The 19,847-nt window shown below is 44.8% G+C and overlaps 2 protein-coding genes across 2 annotated transcripts in view; one reads left to right on the top strand and one right to left on the bottom strand.

The window, feature by feature from the left end:
* The first annotated feature begins 330 nt into the window (after window positions 1-330).
* RANGRF (RAN guanine nucleotide release factor) lies at window positions 331-14,009 on the top strand. Its single transcript, XM_033925610.1, has 6 exons — window positions 331-449; window positions 986-1,157; window positions 4,459-4,575; window positions 6,578-6,740; window positions 6,840-6,934; window positions 9,795-14,009. The coding sequence occupies exons 2-6, from the start codon at window positions 1,075-1,077 to the stop codon at window positions 9,919-9,921; spliced, it is 585 nt and encodes a 194-aa protein (XP_033781501.1). The 5' UTR covers window positions 331-449; window positions 986-1,074; the 3' UTR covers window positions 9,922-14,009.
* A 978-nt stretch (window positions 14,010-14,987) lies between these two features.
* The window catches only part of LOC117350292 (vigilin-like), a 70,444-nt gene continuing 65,584 nt past the window's right edge, over window positions 14,988-19,847 (bottom strand). Inside the window, exons 26-28 of the mRNA XM_033924527.1 lie at window positions 18,060-18,176; window positions 16,727-16,858; window positions 14,988-16,248 (exon numbers count right to left, since the gene is read on the bottom strand). Of these exons, the coding sequence (XP_033780418.1) occupies window positions 16,156-16,248; window positions 16,727-16,858; window positions 18,060-18,176 (342 nt within the window). The 3' untranslated portion in view covers window positions 14,988-16,155. The remainder of the gene's footprint in view (window positions 16,249-16,726; window positions 16,859-18,059; window positions 18,177-19,847) is intronic.

The following is a 19,847-nucleotide window of genomic DNA, read 5'->3' as shown; positions in this document are numbered from 1 at the left end:
AATGATATTTGAATTTGGGAGGGGGGGGTGGGGGTTAAATCTTCTTGTTGTATAATATTGTAGATTTTCAAGTGGTATTGTAATATGTTTGTTTGATATAAAATGAATAAAGAAATTTAAAAAACAAAAACCAAAACATAATGGGTGCTTTTCGTAGGGAACTTGAAGCTGAAGCGTCATTAGTCCTGAGCCAACTCCTTCCTCTTGCATATCTCGCCATAGGAGTTTAAATAACCTTCCCTCTCTTTGCCCCAAATAAAGATGGCCGCAGAAGAGCAGGGGCACAGATCACGTGATCGGGTGGAGCGCAAGCGCCCTGCGAACGGATGGGTTTGCGCCGCTCCGCCCCGCCTCTTCCGCGGCCTCGCTGAGCCCAATCAGAGGCCGGGCCGTTCGCACATGGCGCGGAAGCGTGGCTTCTGATTTAAAGGGATCGTGGCCGCGGCCGGGTGAGCGGGTCGGGCCCTAAAACTGGCCCGCGATGTCTCTCCTGGGGAATTTGGGAACCTTCCCAAATTTAGATCCTTCTGGGATCCTCCCCTTGGCCCCGGGGCTGACCCTGCTGCTCTGATTTCTCCCCTGGGGAATTGAGTCCTCTCTTTACACTTGTAAACCTTCCCAAATTTAGATCCTTCTGGGATCCTGCCATTGCCCCTGACCCCTTTGCTCCCCTTGTCTCTAGGGCCGACCCTGCTGCTCTGATTTCTCCCCTGGGGAATTGAGTCCTCTCTTTACACTTGTAAACCTTCCCAAATTTAGATCCTTCTGGGATCCTGCCATTGCCCCTGACCCCTTTGCTCCCCTTGTCTCTAGGGCCGACCCTGCTGCTCTGATTTCTCCCCTGGGGAATTGAGTCCTCTCTTTACACTTGTAAACCTTCCCAAATTTAGATCCTTCTGGGATCCTGCCATTGCCCCTGACCCCTTTGCTCCCCTTGTCCTCAGGGCTGACCCTGCTGCTCTGATGATGTTCTTTTGGTTTGCAGGAGCTTTGATCAGCATTTGAGGGAACTGCTCAGTGGGTCCACTCTTCCTCTCCAACCCACTTTGGGCAGAAAACTGCGGTTAGGGGACCATGGAGGGTAATGGGCTGCAGGAACACAGGCTCTTTGGTGGCGCCTTCTCAGCTGTTCTGCCTCCGGGCTTCCGAGATGTCAGGTATTCTGCCTTAATTGGCCGATGTTGATGCAGAAATAGTGATTTGGGTTAACAACCTCCTTGAGGACTGCAATCCAGTCGGGTTTTCAAGATTTCCCCAATGAATTTGCATGAGATCTATGTGCATGCACTACTTTCAATGCATATTCCTTGGGGAAATCCTGAAAACCCGACTGGATTGCGGCCCTCAAGGATGGACTTTGAGATCCCTGTGTTAGCGGCAGAAATACTCCACATTAGCGCACACAAGAAAGGCAAAACCAATGTAATGCTTAGAACAGGGGTAGGCAATTCCGGTTCTGGAGAGCCAGAGCCAGGTCAGGTTTTCAGGATATCCACCATGAATATGTATGAGATGGGTCTGCATGCACTGCCTCCTTGAGATGCAAATCTATTTATTGTGGATATCTTGAAAACCTGACCTGGCTCCGGCTCTCGTGGACTGGAATTGCCTACCCCTGGCTTAGAAGACCATGCACATAGATGTGAGTGAGGGTTTGGAGTCCTCTCTTGTTTCTCTCAGGCTTTTTACAATTGGGAAACTTTCCTGGTCTGGTCATTTATTTGTGTGTTGCCATAAAAATACCACTTAATACCATAACTAATGGAACCAGCCTGGAGAAAACATAAGTAAAAAACCCAAAACCCTATACCAGGGGTGTCCAACCTTTTGGCTTTCCTGGGCCACATTGGCTGAAAAAAATGTTTCTGGGGCCGCACAAATGCTGCAGCAAGACAGAGGAGGGAGCCAGCAAGATGGTAAACACCCGTGGGCAGCAGAAGAAAACACTGCATCGCCCTTGACCGGGGCCGCACAAAATACTTCACAGGGCCGCAGGTTGGACACCCCTGCCCTACACCCTTGACAACAGGTGACTTTGTCCACTTCACAGGGGAGGAAAAGTCCTCGGAGATCCACAGGTTATTACTATGTCCTACAAGAGGATTGATCTGTATTAACCTGGCTTGTTTAGTTTTACAATGGGTCTATTGATGTTCTAGTGTTTTAAGATGCTGCCTTTTCTTAGGTGCACCCTTGTTTGACTTGTAGATTAGTACTAAAAATATGTAGTTAAAAAAAATAGAGAGGGGGGGTACACCACTGATAAGACTACAAGTTTCTGCATGCAGTGGACTAAACCCCAGTCTGAATCCACTCTGTTGGGTGAATCTGAATCCAAATGGCGGTCTTATACATAAACTAGTCATTAAGCCCGTTACATTAACGGGTGCTAGAATATATGTCTGTCTGTCTTTCTGTCTCTCTCTCTCCCTGGCCCCCTTTCTCTGTCTTTCTGTCCCTCTCCCTACCCCTGTGTCTTTCCTCCTTTCTTTCTGTCTCCCTCCCTCCTGCTGTTTGTCTGTCATTCTTTCCGTGCATTTCCCTCCACCTCCACTTCCCTGTGCAGCAGCAGCAGCAGGTATTTCCCTTTCCCTCCAGATCCCTGTGCAGCAGTAGCAGCATTTTCCCCCACCCCCCTTCCCTACTCTTACCACCGATGTGGCCTGCTCCTTTTGGCCCCTCCCCCTTCCCTCATCGCGTTTCCCGCAGGCAGGCTCAGCTTCTCCCTGCACGTTACCTTTTTGTTTTCATTCTGTTTCCCTCCCTCGCGTGGCTGCCTGCCTGGTCCCATTGAGCGGCTCGAGTCTCTTTTTGTCAGCGCTTCCCTGCCCGGCCCGCGGGTCTGGCCTGCTCCGGGCGAGTGTCGCAGCGGCTCCTCTGGATCCCCGCCAGCGTCGGAAGCCTTCTCCGACGCTGGTGCGGCTCATGAGAGGAGCCGACACCACGATCTGGAGAGCAGGGAGTCCAACGCTGGCGGCCAGTCCTTTGTAGGTAGGTGCTGGGAAGCAGTAAGGCTGGGGACTCCTGCAGCCACGGACCTACATCTCGCAGATCAGAGATCATGGAAGCACGCAGATTTGAGTGCGTTTGCGCGGCTAGGGTTTTATTATATAGGATAGGTTATTTAAAATCTGTTTCCCTCTCTGTTCATAGAAGATGGCTAATTATTCTTTGATTTAGTGTGGCTATTAGGGTCTCCAACTGGGAGCAACCCTTTGCCACTGTCCCCTCCTCCAGAAGGTACTGCCCTAGGCTTACTGGTTAAGCTGTCCCTGAAGATGTACCGGTAACATAGAAACATAGAAATAGACGGCAGATAAGGGCCCACGGCCCATCTAGTCTGCCCACCTTAATGTCCCTCCCCTACCTTTGCCCTGTGAAGAGATCCCATGTGCCGATCCCATTTGGCCTTAAAATCAGGCACGCTGCTGGCCTCAATCACCTGTAGTGGAAGACTATTCCAGCGATCAACCACTCTTTCAGTGAAAAAGAATTTCCTGGTGTCACCTCGTAGTTTCCCTCCCCTGATTTTCAACGGATGCCCTCTTGTTGTCGTGGGACCCTTGAAAAAGAAGATATCTTCCTCCGCCTCGATGTGGCCCGTAAGATACTTGAACGTCTCGATCATGTCCCCCCCTCTCTCTGCGCTCCTCGAGCGAGTATAGCTGTAATTTGTCAAGCCGTTTTTCGTACGGTAGATCCTTGAGTCCTGAGACCATCCGGGTGGCCATTCTTTGCACCGACTCCAGTCTCAGCACATCCTTTCGATAATGCGGCCTCCAGAATTGCACACAGTATTCCAGGTGGGGCCTCACCATGGATCTATACAATGGCATAATGACTTCCGCCTTACGACTAACGAAACCCCTTCGTATGCAGCCCATGATTTGTCTTGCCTTGGACGAAGCCTGCTCCACTTGATTGTGGTAACGAGCCGAGCTGATATTTTTTCAGTATCTGCACCACAACTATGGAACTACTTGCCATCCTACATCAGAGAAGAAATGCGATTAGACAGATTCAAAAGCTCCCTTAAAAGCTTTCTTTATAACACTGCCTTTGAGACCTAAATTCAGAGATAAACTACAGATCCTCAGGTTAGCACAATCTGTTACAAACCAGCCTTCCCTAACTTTTTTATCCATTTATGTTACTTCTCTCTATCATAATTGTAGTTCTGCCTTCCTTCCTTAACCTCCAGTAAGTGATCGTTTTGTATCCGTCTGGTTATGTGTTTTTGCCTTAACTTCCTTTTTTTTTTTAATGCAAATCGCTTAGAAATTTTTTTTATACGGTAAGCGTTTTATCAAATTTTAAATAAAACTTGGCACCTGCCAGACCTGCGATTGTGGTGAAAGGACGATCTCCATTTTGCCGTCTTGATTTTTGCTGCAAAGTTAAAATTAAAAAACAGTAGCAAATAGGACAACTCTGTACTCTTTGGTTTTCCTTTAACAGTGAGCTGAGGGAGATTCCAGATAACCAGGAGATCTTTGCTCACAGTCAGACAGATCAAAGTATTATCATCGAGCTGCTGGAATACCAAGTGCATGTATCGGATGCTGAGGCTGCCAGGTATTGGGGGAGAAGGATGGAACTAATTTATTTAAGTATTTATATACCACTTATAGCCTAAGGGCCTCTTCTATTAAACTGCGCGGGCCATTCAGCGCGGCTCTCTGCGCTAAAAACTGCTCGCAGTTTAATAGAAGAGGGCGTAGGTGGTTTATTCAGGTTTTCAAGCATTTTCCCTTATCTGTCCCGGTGGGCTCACACTGTCTAATGTACCTGAGGCAATTGGGGGGGGGGGGGATTAAGTGAGTTGCCCAGGGTCACAAGGAGCAGCATGGGATTTGAACCCACAACTGAGGCTGTAGCTCTCACTACTCAGTTGTGGGATTTGAACCCACAACTGAGGCTGTCGCTCTCACCACTCAGTTGTGGGATTTGAACCCACAACTGAGGCTGTCGCTCTCACCACTCAGTTGTGGGATTTGAACCCACAACTGAGGCTGTAGCTCTCACCACCGTGCCACACACACTTCCCAAAATACTGTAGTAATCACGGTGAAGTTGGCCTTAGCACTAGGGTTGCCACAGAGATGCCAAGTCTCGCTCGTTAGGAGTGTGTCACACTCATTTGAAGTTTCTCTCGCCCTGTTTCAGCCCCGTCACCCGTGTACTGCTTTTCACGCTTAAGAGAAACAAAACCAAGTGGCCCCGCCAGTAGGAAGAAAGCTGAGTGTACCCTTCCTGTGTACTGCCTCATCTCTTTTCACTGCATCTTTAAGCACACTTGCTGTGAAACATGGCACCATGTCAGGTTCAGAGTGTGCTTTTGCACAATTTTGTACATAGTGTTTTGCAGCGGAGATTGTGTGTTAGCCTTACTGATATTGCATCAAAACTTTAATGCAATTTTAGTTTGTCTTAAGATCAGACAGGATTTAAAAGGTGTTGCAGGATCTGATGTGTTTTGAGGTGGTTGTCTTTGCACAGGTATTGAGTAAACTATGAAACACCTGCTCAAGGGATATTTAATTTAAAAAAAACCAACAACACACATTGTAGATGATGGCAGATAAAGACCCAAATGGTCCATTCAGACTGCCCAACCCTACCCACTCTTTAAATTACTGATTTAATTTAAATTTTCCTTCTTCTTAGCTATTGCTGGGCCAGAACCTAAAGCTCTGCCTGGTTCTATGCTTAGGTTCCATCTACTGAAGTCTCCATCTCATCTAAATCATCCCATCTAGTTGACTTGCCCATAGTCTTTGGGATGGGCTACCCTTTGCAAACATTCTAACATATGCATTTGGGCCCCTTCTCCAGCTCACACAAACTCCTCACACACATTAGCTCCCTCCCTCTGTCTCTCTCCTTTCCCATAGCCTGCTATTTCTCACTCCTCCCTCTGTCCCTGCAGCCCGCCAACCTTGCTTTTGTGGGTGGCAGTACTGAAAATACACTGTCTCCAGCCAGCAAGTGGCCTACCCTCTGTTGAGTCTTGCCTGCCAGAAAGAGGGAGTTGAATCAGAGGAGGTAGGACATGACAGAGCAAAGGCTAGAGGGCTGATTTGGGTGAGTGCGAGATGAGGAGCTGCAGGAGGGATGGAGAAAGGCAACAGAGTCAAGGGGGAAGAGGGAGAGGAAACAATGTTGGACCCATGGGGAGAAGGGAGGGAGGAAGGAAGAGTTGGATAGATGCGTCATGGGAGAAGGGAAGAGTTAGGGGAGAAGCTGGACATTGGGAGGGATAGAGACATAGAGGGTTAATGCTGGATAGGGAAACACACGGGTGATGATGGATAGAGAAGATCCTGAACAGGGCAAGAATGATAGAGAGGGGAGATATGCAACATGGCAGGATAGAGGAGATGCTGAGTATTGAGAGAGAAAATAATACCAAATGAACAGAGACCCTGTCATGAAAGTTGAGAGAGGGAAGCAGAAACCAGAAGGGCAGCAGAAGAATGAAATGAAGACTTAATTTTAGAATCTAGGGAAAAGTTTGGGTGCATGGTGGTGACCAAAAACAGCTGTTTAATCTTCTTCCCCTGCCTCCTTTTTGCAGATACCACTTTGAGGACATTGCATCTAGCAATGAAGCCAGTGGGCCAGAGAAAGCTGAGATCCTGACAGTGGAACCAATCCCCAAGGAGCAGCTGGCATTGCAGGAGTGTGCAAGTGCCTGGCTTCTATCTGGAAGGCAGCTGGTGGCCAAGTTTAATGAGCAGGTAATTTGCCTTTCGATGTCTATATGGATAGGATGCAATCAGAGGCGGCCTTGTTATGGTGCCAGCGATTCACTGCTGCTTTTCCTTCCCTGTCCTCAGGTTAGGAACACAGTCACTCTTCACCTATGCCTCTTCCGTCTACCACAGTTCACCACTGACCTCCTTCTCACGTTCAATGACCCCATTCTGATCCAGTAAGTACAGAAAGAGCTTGAGCTAGCTCTGCTTTTATTCCCATTGCATCTCTAGCACTTATCAATTTTCTGTCTGGATCTAAGAAACCAGAATATCACTGTTGACGGCTGTTTCGGCCCGGACAGTCAAAAAGTGCCCGTGCTGGTGCCTTCTTGTCTGACAGTGGCTCGCAGGACCGTCGGTTCAGTAACAAAGCTAAGAAGCCTACTAGTGGAGGAGGGAAGGTTGTGAGAATAGCTGCTTGCTGTTTTTGGATAACACCTGCTACGGTTATCTCTGCTTTATCCAAGAACAAGCAGACAGTATATTCTCACATATGGGACTCCCTAGCTGCCAGGATCATGCCTCTGAGAAGAGGGTTACTAATGACAACTACTATAAGCCTGTTGAAACCAAAAGGTGGATCTGACGCAAGCACTTGAGCTTCACTGACTCAGCATGCAAATGAGAGAGGTATCAGGAAGACTACTTTCCAGGTGAGATGCTCGAGAGGTGAAGTCAAGAGTGGCTCAAACCAAGGCTTCATTAGAGTGGAAAGTATAACATAAGGTCCCAAGTAACCGGAGAAGGCTTGATATAGTAAAGGCCTTGCTGTTACTTAAAGCATGCGAGTTCTGACAAGTGGGTTGAATCCCCCAAATCGTGAGCTGTTATAGAAGGAATCAATACTTTTTCTTTGGCTCCGCCTCCTTCCTCAGTGGGCTGTACTGCCTCTTTTCAGTTTTTTCCTTGTGCAAGCGAACTGGAAGTTGTCTTTCTGCTCTGCGCTTTTATTATTTTCAGGGTTTTTTTATCCAGTTTTGCGGCTTGCAGTGCTCAAGTGGCCCTGGGGCAGGATGCAGACCCTCTGCTGAGCTGTCTGCTGCTGGCAGGGCAACTGTAAAGGAACCTGTCTAACCAGACTGCACTAATAGGAATTGTTCCCCTGGGAGCAGGCTGTTTGGCCCCGCAGTGGTCCTGGAGGGCTTTGATGGGTGCTGGCTGTGTTTTCCTCCCCGCTTTGCAGTGTGCAAATTCGTGGGGGTCTGTGGTCTCAGTGTGGTGTCGGTCTGACTGGCAGCCCGCAAATTGAAGGGTCCTGGACTGAGGATTTACTTTTTTGAGGTAAGGGACTTTTCAACGATTCAGCTCTAGTGAAAACTGACACATGCTAGCACCAGTACAGCAAGTTAAGGCCATTACAGCCTATGGAAAAATCATATGGGGGGGTGTCTCTAAGTCAGTTTTGGAGATTTCTGGGGTTAGATATAGGGGCCCCCCACCTCCAAAATGGAGACTTGACTAAAAGGGAACAATGAAGTGAGAAGGCCCAAAAATTTCACATGCTTAGATTCTAAAGAACAGCTTCTCAACTCCGCGAAAAAGTAATGATCCTGCAAGCCACCATCGGGCAGGAAGGCAGCAGTTTTAAAGTGACAGTACACTCTTTGACTGTTTGTACCGGGTTCTGTGAATGACATCACCCACATGTGTGAATATGCTACCTGCTTGTTCTCAGATATTCAAAGCAATTTAAATGGCACAGAGGCTCCAGGCCATTTACATCCCTTGTCTGGAACCGACTGAGAATATTCAGTGATACGTAACTGGATTGTGTCATGGCATATCGAGTTAGTGTCTAAGCTGAAACTGGCTAATTTGTGGTCTTTCCTGGGGTGGAGTTGGCACTTTTGCAGTTAAATGCTCATATTCAGTCTTTAGGAGAGCTTATAATGTGGCCCAATTTATGTGGTTCATCTTATGCAGTTAAGGGCCGAGTACTGCACTTAACCACATAAGTTATTATCCAGCCTCATATACCTGGATCTTTAGTGCCAGTGCCTGGCTTTGGCCCAGCATGGAATATCCAGAATTAAAGCCGGCAGCAGCCAAAACCATGCTGACCACCTAAGGCTGAATAGCACCTGGATTATTTATATCCCATACTACAACTGCAATAAAATAAAACCAAACATTGGAAACCTGTACAATATGGAGGGACTTGCTTACTTGGAACAGCACAATATAAAAATCATAGTCAAATAGAGGCTGACATCACACCATTAGTTGGAAGTTATACTCCTGCATAGCTCCATTCTTACTAAGGCAATTGGCGGATGCAACATCAAGTCATCCTCAGGATACACCTAGCCAGTTGGGTTTTCAGGATCTTCCACCCTGAATAGCCGTAAATGGAGGTCATAAGAACATAAGTAATGCCTCTGCTGGGTCAGACCAGAGGTCCATCGTGCCCAGCAGTCCGCTCACCCGGCGGCCCATCAGGTCAAGGACCTGTATAGTAATCCTCAATCTATACCAGGGGTCTCAAAGTTCCTCCTTGAGAGTCGCAATCCAGTCGGGTTTTCAAGATTTCCCCAATGAATATGCATGAGATCTATCTGCATGCACTGCTTTCAATGCATATTCATTGGGGAAATCCTGAAAACCCGACTGGATTGCGGCCCTCAAGGATGGACTTTGAGATCCCTGATCTATACCCTTCTATCCCCTTTTCCCTCAGGAAATCACCCAGTCCCTTCTTGAACCCCAATACCGTACTCTGTCCTATCACGCCCTCTGGAAGCGCATTCCAGGTGTCCACCACCCTTTGGGGCATGCAGTGTGGCGATCCTGAAAACCTGACCAACTGGCTTCTGTGGTGCAAGGACTGAGTTTAGAGAACCCCTGCATTAAAGGGAGGACAGTGCTTAGTCCATGATTTCACGGAGGGGATCCCGTCTCCCCACTGCTGGCGGGAGACAGCTGGCTGACCAGTAGTTAGGGGCAGTCAGTTAAATCGACTGCTGTTGCTAAAACAGGGATATTTTAAAGTGTTCAAAGAGTGTCTAATGTTGAATTCTTATCTCTGTGTGATTTCAGTCCTTCTAGCAGTAGTGCCACAGCAAATGTCCCGTCTGACCCTGGAGAAACCCCTGTCTGGACCTTGGAACACTTCAGACTGCTCTTGCAAACTTTAAGACTCTACGACGCTGCCATTTTTGGCTAAACAACCCTTCTCTAGCAAATGGACCTCAATCTTGTGTCCCTCTTGCTAAACAGAACATGAATCTGATACACCGAGGAGTAAATACGGGCTTTTTTTTTCTCCTGCTTTGTGTCTCTGTAACAAAGTTTTGTTATTTTTCTCCAAAAGAATATATATATATATATATATATATAAAAAAAAAATAGGGTAACATTTTCTCTGCAGACATACATTCAGTGTGAATGAGTATAAACGATCCAGAAAGAGCTGCTCCTAGCAAAAGGATTGCATGTTTCTGTGTGAGAAAGCCCAGCCAGTATCTGGGATGGTGGTAACCATATTAACACTGGTTGACCAGATCATTTCATAAAAGAACGAAAAGCTACAGACCTGCAGGAGATAACTAGCTTTACAAAATTAACTCTCTATTCTGGTAGGCATTAGTCCTTTCTATCTTCAGTTTAAGAGTCTAATTTGGATCGCTTTTCCTTTAAATCTTTCTCAGATGAACTACAAACCCAAATAGTAAAATTTCAACAACGTATGCTAGACCACAAAAACTGAGATCTTTGTGGATCCATACAGTACATTTTTAGTTTTATTGATGATTCTTTTGGGCTTTTCTTTATTTGGAAAGACTATTGTCCAATCCCACTTTTTTTGCTTTGTTTTTTTTTGTGGGTATTTTTTTTTCTCTGTTGGACTTCTCTGATTTTGTTCATGCAATGAAACCTCTTCCTTCAGCAATTAGCAAATCATCAAAGAATACATTGTATATATCTCCCCCCCCCTTCTATTTCTTCCCCCAACCCTACTATCCCTTTCTAGAAAAACTTTTGGGTTTTATATTGGAATTTAATAAAATGTACCTGAGACCAGGCAAAAACTCTTTATCTTGTGTCTGTTATTCCAATGTAAGACCTATTCTAGTTCCTATCTCTCGAGAGACTACGGGAACTCACAGCAGCCATTTCCTAATGGCGATCTGCATGGGGCAGGAGTGTAGAAGATCGCTCCTGCCCCGAAAGCCCGTTAGACCACCAGGTAAGGCCGGGAAGACGGGGGTGGGTCAGAGCCGGATATTTGCGGCTTTTCGCCATTTGCGGTCCAGCTCTGCCCCTATCCCCCACGAATCCGGAGGGAGAAGTGTACTACCAAAAATTTATACCTAGTTTTGCAGAAAAGTCAGCTTGCTTAACAGACTTATTACTGAGAGCACATCCAAATAAATTAAGAGTGGAATGATGTCACTGAACAAGCCTTTAACCAACTCAAAGGGTCCCTATGCCAAGAACCAGTCCTCAAAAATGATTTCAAACAAAACTTTGTCCTGCAAATGGATACATCAGGACTAGGGGCAGTACTAAGCCAAGGAACAGTCAAAGACAAACACCCCATCCTTTACCTAAGCAGGAAACTATCACAGGCCAAACAACACTACTTGAGCATTGAGAGAGTGTCTCGCAATCAAGCCATTAGAGGATTATCTAACAGGATGAGAATTTATACTGGTAACAGACCCCACACCTCTACGCTGGCTTCAACAGATGAAAAATTCCAACCTTCGTTTCATGCACTGGTATTTGATGCGACAAACCTACCCAGTTCAAAGTTGAACACTGCGCAATGCTGATTACCTATCCTGAGAAGTAGCTCCGATAGGTTCCGAAGCTCAACTGGAGACATTTGAGCTGAGGAGGAGTGGTATGTGATGATCTCCCAGTAAGGGGAGACGTAAAGAGGAGCAAAATGCCAGAACTTTGAGGCCAAGCTGGAAAAAGCTCATTTGAATATCCTTTGCATATGATTTAATGGAATGACCTTATTGAAATGACCAGGACAGAGCCTAACCACCATATTCCGGAAGAAACTGAAAACTCATCTATTTGACACTTAATCACCTGTATCCTCTCCTCTCCCCTCCCTACCTTCTTCTTCTCTTCTCCCACCCCTTCTCCTTCCTCACCCCCCTCTTTAAGTCGCCTTGAGCCTACCTAGGTATGAGCAATACAGAAATAGAAGATTAGATTAATGCTCTACAAAACCCACCTAAAAAAGAAGAGGGGATCCAGTCTGACCCTAGAGGACACTGTAAAACCAGATAATTCATCTCAGACATCATATGGGATGAACAAAAGATGATGAAGTAGATGACTTCACCTTAGGAATAGGACCCTTTTCCACAAAACCTCTGAGCTCAGAACATTAGCCAGGGTAACCCTTGAGGGGATGCATGTTGGCTTGTGCCTAACCCCCAGAAAATCCTACCTTGCAGTGACTGGTGGTGACCAAAGAAGCCGAATGACCTGAAGTAATCAGAATGAACTAAGTGGTCGTTAGTGACCAAAAGAGCTGGAAGTGACCAGAGGAGACCCAAACTGACAGAACCAGAGAATCTCTTCACAATGGAAGATTAGGTTTATACCTTCGATAATCTTTTCTGTCGTTGGGATTACTGTTCCTTTTTTTGGGTTTTCAGTTCTCTAAAAACGAAGAAAACCTTTGGCTTTCGCTAAGTTTAATTATTATATTTCTAGTGAAGAGAGGGGAGAGCTGCGACCGTTCAGGAGCGGCTGAGAAAACATCTGACAGGAGGAGGGGAGGGGGCTCGAGTTCCTGCACATGCTCAGTAAGCTTACTCTAGCTAGAGGAGGGCATCGACACCCCAGGCTCAATCAGAGACTTCACCAACAAGTGTGCAGTTACGACAGGGGGTGGAGCTGGGAAAATAGGGGTGCTCTGTCATCCCCCTCCGCTGTGCCTGTGCCGAACATCTAATTGCACACAGCTTACAGCTCTCAAGTCTGTCTGCATCTCTGGCTGACAGACATAACCCATATATGTGTGCTGGACTGATCTGGTGGGATGAAAAGGAAGTTACTTCCACAACTCTACAGGGTCCACCCCCATATGAGAAATGGAAGGCGATAAATACACCCACTGACATCCCAACTCCATCAGGATAGTACATTCAGCCAGTCAGTCCCCAGAAGCCTATTCAAAACAGGTGATTAAGCTCTTACTACAATCATCTAAATATCTCACGCCATCCCATGCTTCATAACAACCCTTGCGTCTACACAAGGAAAACAAAATTGTCTACCTGTAACGGCTGTGTTCTGTTGACAGCAGAAGAGTTTAATTATCCTGCTCTGCATGCTTCTAGCTTTGAAACCGACAATTTAATTTGCAGAGAGCTGATCCATACAGTACTTACTATATGTCTTCTAGGCTATTCTAGACAATGATCTGATAAGCTCCATGCGGTCTCATGCAATTTCATCCAAGTGGAGCCGTTAATTCTGCTAATCATCAAGAAACCCAGTTATAAGCAAGCAACTACGCTACTACCCGTGGTTTCCCCAAAATAAGACAGTGTCCAAAAAACACACAATTTTGGGGTAGGTCTTATTTTCGGGGGAAACACGTTAGTAGTTTCTTCATAAAACTGCATGCAATTTCATTTAGACACAAAATACTAGAATACTCCTATCCATATCTTAAAAAAAAACAACACAATAGGAAGAAAGAGTGACAAAATGATGCAATATCAGCATGACAAAGGTTATAATAGAATAGAAAGTCAAAACAAGAAAGGAGTATGATATAGCCAACTCAAAAAGCATAAATGATGCTGAAACTTCAACCATTTTTTCAATGGAAAAGATCCAGCACAAACATCACATTACAAAATATTTATTTTTATAAGGGTTGATGGATATATTTTCATAATGCTATTGATACAAAAATATTTTAAAAAGTCAAAGAGCTTAGCCTGGGGGGCTGATGGTAAAATGACGAGGCACAGGCATATTAAAATAGACCTTGTGGACTCTGCCATTCGATTGTTTCGCCAATACATCAATGACAAATTTCACTTTGCGGTTGATTTTTAACGGCCTTACTAATCGGAACAAGAAAAACTTTTGGAAAGCAGAGCCCAAATATGAGCAGTTACCAGTTAACTATAGCCTATACCTGGAAAACCTACTTGGAAGCCGCGAGACTTGCCGAACTTCCTGCACTGAGCGGCTTAAGCGGTCCGACAGGATGGGAGGGAGAGATGGAAGGGGTGGGGGAAAGCGCTGCTGCAGGCAACTAGGGCTTATTTTCCAGGGTAGGGCTTATATCAGGGGTGTCAAAGTCTCCTCGAGGGCTGCAATCCAGTCGGGTTTTTCAGGATTTCCCCAATGAATATGCATGAGATCTATTAGCATACAATGAAAGCAGTGCATGCAAATAGATCTCATGCATATTCATTGGGGAAATCCTGAAAAGCCGACTGGATTGCGGCCCTCGAGGAGGGACTTTGATACCCCTGGCTTATTATTAAGACCTGCCCCAAAAATCATGCTAGGTCTTATTTTCGGGGAAACACGGTATGTCTTTTTGTAAAGGTGAAGTGTGTGTGTACTCCACAGTCACAGGATAGAAGCCCCATCCTTTAAGTAGGATTCTTCCAAGTTTCTAGGTTTTTTCGCCTCACCGGTAATGGTTCTAATTTATACAGTTCCAAATCTTAACTGCATGTCCAATGGAAATACTTCAACACACAGCTTTCTGTTTATTTCACTTTTATTGGAATAAAAAAAAAAAAAATTAAGTCACCCATGTGACCTACAGCGAGTTGCATATTTCCCAGTCAGATTTTAAGGCCAATAGTGTTTTTCTCATCTCAATATAATTTATTTTTTGAGCTTGTGTTAACTGCTTCACTACAGTTCTGCTCTGTCATGCAAGACATTTCCAGTAAATCAGGGCTGATAATCTGATTGCTACAGTGAGAGACACAGAAAAAAAAAACAAAACCCCACAAGAAAAGCATGCAGAGAAAAAGAAAAAAAAAAAAGACAGACCTACAAAAAAAAAAAAAATAAAATTAAAAGCGAGAATGAGACAGAAAAGTCACAGTATTATGTTTAAAAAAAAAATATCAAATTTTGAATACAGGAAAGAAAACAAAAAATAATATTTTTCAAGTGTTGCATATTTTTGACTGACAACACAAAAGTGCGACTCATGGGTGTGAAGTCAGTAAGAAGCAATGAAACCCCCCCCCCCAAACAAACCCATAACACACACACAACCAGAGTAAAACATGATAGCATTGTATTATGAAAACAAACAAAACGAGCAAAGGCTTAAAAAGAAAGTCACTAAACGGAAGCCCTTTCGGTACCCTTGTTCACAGCATTCTCTGTCGTCCAAGCAAGCGCTGGTGTTTAAATGTCATTGCACTAGTTCTTTTTGAAGTTCCTTTTGGTCCCACATGCAGGGCCTGCTACTATTTATAACCAGCCTGTGACAGAAATGCTTGTAAAGCACCACTGCAGCTGGCAACCCCTCCCTGCACAAAACCAGAGAAACTGCTGGCACGTCTGGCTTCTCTCTGCCTCTCGCCCCTGCAATGAACAGGAGCTATCAGACCAAGTTGAGCATTTGCAATGCACACATTTGGATCTGACAATTTCATGGAAGGGGGGCGAATTCTTATATAATCTCAAAAGCATGAATAGCAGAGAGTAGAACCATCCAAAACTTTTATACGGGCAGCTCTCTGGGAGATTTCAATTTCAGAATTTGACAATTTGGCAGTGAACTTTTCAATCGTGAAGAGGCTGGTGTATTCTGGGCCGAGAGGGGCAAGAGAGGCCACAGAAGCCCAGACTGCTTTACATAAAACAGCCACACTCAACACCATTCCAGAATGTGATGCAGAAATGAGATTCCCACAGTGGTTTAAAGATGCTCCGGGCACTACACTACCCAGAAAGAACTTGAAACAATGTGTGTGAGGGGACTGATTTGTGGAGTTTGTCACATTCTTTACTGTGCTTTTGCCTGAACTGTTTTGGCTCAGAAAATTAAAAAAAAATAATATATATATATATTTATATGCTCATAAATATAATCAAGGAACAGGATCCAGGTAGGAAAGTTAGAAAAAAAAAAAAAAAAAAAGGTCAAATCAAGAGGAAGGTATGGCTTAGTCTTCGAAGTATGTCGAGGATCACAACAGACCAGGGGTCAAACCCCTTGTTTCACTTTTGGTGTTTTTTAATTGAATTCTTCCAAGAGGTTAGGACAGTGGAAGTGAAACCTTTCTAGGAAAGCAGTCATAGAAATTTTCACCAAAATGTCTGCAGTAGTCTGAGGCGTTTTGGGGCGAGAGAGAACGAAATGCTGGTTGAGGGGGGGGATTTTTATGATTTCCCCCCCTTCCCCTTTTTTTTCCTGTGGTTTTCTTTTTGTGACTCAGAATTTCTTGGGGCCCCAGGCAGACATCTGCTTGGGAGCAACCCCTGCACCAAAGATAGGGAACTCCTCTGCACTGCTCATGTCCGGGGCCTGGATAAAGTAGGAAAAAAAAGAAGGTAAGTTAGCCAGAGCAAGCTGAGCCAGTCTTAGTTTTGATTATTACATATATCAATATTTGAATGAAATTGCAATAAAGTTGATTTTATGTATTATTGATTGGGAGGGAGGGAGGGGTGGGAGATTATTACATTCATTAAGAATTATATAAATTTAGATTTCTGGCATAATAATATAACTTTATATTAATTTTTAAAGAAATGTTAAATTTGATGTTAATATAAGAATTAATCAAATGTGTATATTCAAGTTTCTAATGAGTTTATCTGATACACTTGTTGTAACATAAGAAAATGAATAAAGATTTATAAAACAAAAAAATGTGGTTCCACTTTTCTCACTGAAAAGCAGTCCATCCATGCAATGGAGATAGAGTCAGCAAAGATCAGGGGGATAGAAGATGCACGTTCAAATGATTTAACAGAACTGAATTTGATTCGTTTGCCCTCACCTTGTTCCCAGCAGCATTCCAAGGGGCATCTCTGACCACAAATCCTTTGGTTGGACCTCGGGGCTCATCCTCGGAGCGGGAGGGAGGTTTTGTGTAAGCCACCATAGTCTCTGTCTCCACTACATCCATCATCTGTAAGTACAGCAAACAACATGGTGGTAGGTCACTGATAAAGTGAAGGGACCTTCCTGGCAGGAAACATGTAATGTGATAAATAAAGATATGGGGACACTGGATCATTTGTTGTTCTATAGTCCTTTGATGCTTAACTTCTGGAGATCTATATGGGGACATATTACTCCGATTCTGCGGTTCTGCTATCACATGAAGTGGTAATATGTGGTATGTTGTTATCTCCTACATCTCCAGTAGACAGACATAAAAACGGGTTATTGGGTATAACGACTGGGGTAGCCATCCAAATGATGACGAAAAATTGGAAGAATTGTGACCGATTAAATTTCACTTTTTGGTGGAATTCGTTACGCTTGTGTTATAGATACGAGGTGGAGCTAGAAATACAATAGAGGCAGAGTGGAAAATCTGGAGTGGATTCCTTCTGCACCCATGCGGCTAAAGGGAAATAACCCTACTGTCTCTAGAATATCTCACCTATTGCACTGGAAAAATCAATTAAGCATAATTAAGAACATAAGAACATAAGCCTTGCCTCTGTCGGGTCAGACCGGAGGTCCATCGTGCCCGGCAGTCCGCTCACGCGGCGGCCCCTCAGGTCCAGGACCTGATAGTGCTCCTACCCTAAAACTCACCTACCCTAAAAATTAAAGGATTCCTTTCAGACTGGCACTGCCTCAGGCCTTTTTATAAAAACTAACTAATAAAGGTGCAGACCCCACAGGCTCTCAAAGCTATAGTCTTTGCCTGACTGTGGCAAGGCGTTCAGCTGGGACACCTCTAATTAAAATTTGGAGAGGTGAGGGAAATGCGGGGGAGGGACTTGACCACTTGAGTGTGGTACTCCCTGATGTCGGACTGACCCCTGAAAGGCTCCCCCACGCTCTGTCCGGACTGCAAAAAAGGGACAATAAAAAAGCCACTAAATCAGATCCAACAGGCACTAACTAACAAGAGGAATGACTACACACCTCTCTACCTGCTGGAGACTGAGAACAGACTGATTGTAAGTGGGACTGCACAGCCCACTTGTACCATTGCTAAAAATCAACGTGTTCTCAGTTTCCACCTGCTGGCAGAGGACCATAAACCCATCTGTCTGTGTTGGTCTGGAGGGACGATAACAAATATATAGTTGGTTAGCCTCTTGTTTCTCCCCTTTGCTACCACCACCACAAGGACATTCTGGCTGACTTACATATTCTTCCTCAAGATTCAGCAGGTGGTCCATAGCATCATCCACATCTTCTGGTAAGCCAGTAACAGTGACTCGGTCCGGATCGCTAGAACCAGGTTGTGGAAATCTAATATCAACCTGCAGAGGGAAGAGCGATGAGGAGGAGATTAAAGCATACACCTCTCTTGTGATGCACTTTACATATTAAACAGAGTAACATACAAATACAGTATCAGAAAATAAAGTGAGATAATAGAAACATAGAAACATGATGGCAAATAAAGGCTAAATAGCCCATTCCAGTCTGCCCATCTGCAGTAACCATTATCTCTTCCTCTAAGAGATCCCACGTGCCTATCCCAGGCTTTCTTGAATTCAGACTCAGTCTGTCTCCACCACTTCTTCTGGGAGACTGTTCTACGCATCTACCACCCTTTCTGTAAAAAAAAGTATTTCTTTAGATTCCTCCTGAGCCTATCACCTCTTAATTTCATTCTATGCCCTCTCACTCCAGAGCTTCCTTTCAAATGAAAGACTCGACTCGTGTGCATCTGCATCATGTAGGTATTTAAACGTTTCTCCTGCCTTTCCTCCAAAGTATACAGATTGAGATCTTTAAGTCTCTCTCCATATGCCTTACAATGAAGACCACACACCATTTTAGTAGCCTTCCTCTGGACCGACTCCATCCTTTTTATATCTTTTTGAAGATGCAGCCTCCAGAATTGTACACAATATTCTAAACGAGGTCTCATCAAAGTCTTATACACGGGCATCAATACCTCCTTTTTCCTACTGACCCCCATCCCGCGTTGGTTCCATTACCAACTGCTAGAACAGTTCTTCTTGTAGAGAATCCAGGATCTCCTTACTTCTAGAAGACCCCGCAATAGGGATACCCCAATCAACATCCAGCATATTAAAATCACCTATTAGTAAAAATTCCCCTTTTTAGATATTATTCTGAATGTCTACTATTAAAATCTCTGTTCACTTCTTCTGTCTGTGAAGGAGGCCTGTATATCACACCAATGTAAATATATTCACCATTCCCTCTTTCCAAATTGATCCACAGTGCCTCTTCTTTGCCCTACAGATTGTGCAACTGTGTGGCTTTACTATGATCTTTAACATATAATGCTACTCCCCCATCCTTTTCTTCCTACCCTGTCTTTCCTGAAAAGATTATAGCCCGGAATAACTACATCCCAGTCATGGTTCTATGTGAACCAAGTTTTCGTGATCGCCAATATATACAACTCATCTTCTTCCTTCACAGCTTCTAGATCCAGAAACTTGTTTCCCATACTTCAAGCATTAGTATATACTGCTTTCCAGACATTGCCCCCTTTTTCCTATCCGTGTAGAGGTATATATTTGATTTACTTACCTGAGGGATTATACTTACCCGGGGGGGAGGGGAGCTTTTATCACCCTGCCCCGTCACTTCTAAGTTTAAAGCCCTCTTCAGTAGATTAGTCAGACTGCTGCCGAAGACACTTCTTCCCTTCTTTGATAGATGCACACCATCCCTGCTCAGCAGCCCTTGGAAAATCATCCCATGGTCCAGGTAGCCAAAACTTTCTCGATGACACCATCCATGTAGCCACGCGTTCATTGGCAGGCTTCTGTGCCCTGGCCTTTACTCTAGACAGGAAGGATGGAAGAGAATACCACCTGCGCACCTGACTTCTTCACCTTCTCTCCCAGAGCCACAAAGTCATTTTTGACCCGTTCGCAGGGGTATCGCAATGGATGAGCAGCATTGAATAATAATCATTTGGCTTCATGAGTCTCGGCAAGCTCTCC

The sequence above is a fragment of the Geotrypetes seraphini genome, chromosome 16, assembly GCF_902459505.1.
Source record: "Geotrypetes seraphini chromosome 16, aGeoSer1.1, whole genome shotgun sequence".
NCBI classification, from domain to species: Eukaryota; Metazoa; Chordata; class Amphibia; order Gymnophiona; family Dermophiidae; genus Geotrypetes; species Geotrypetes seraphini.
This window is presented reverse-complemented; position numbering and strand designations above follow the sequence as displayed.

Excerpts from the sequence above, each read along its gene's own strand:
- RANGRF (XM_033925610.1), top strand. The coding sequence starts at position 1,075 with ATGGAGGGTAATGGGCTGCAGGAACACAGGCTCTTTGGTGGCGCCTTC. Across the intron at positions 1,158-4,458 it reads CCGGGCTTCCGAGATGTCAG|TGAGCTGAGGGAGATTCCAG; the intron begins GTATTCTGCCTT and ends TTCCTTTAACAG. Across the intron at positions 4,576-6,577 it reads TCGGATGCTGAGGCTGCCAG|ATACCACTTTGAGGACATTG; the intron begins GTATTGGGGGAG and ends TCCTTTTTGCAG.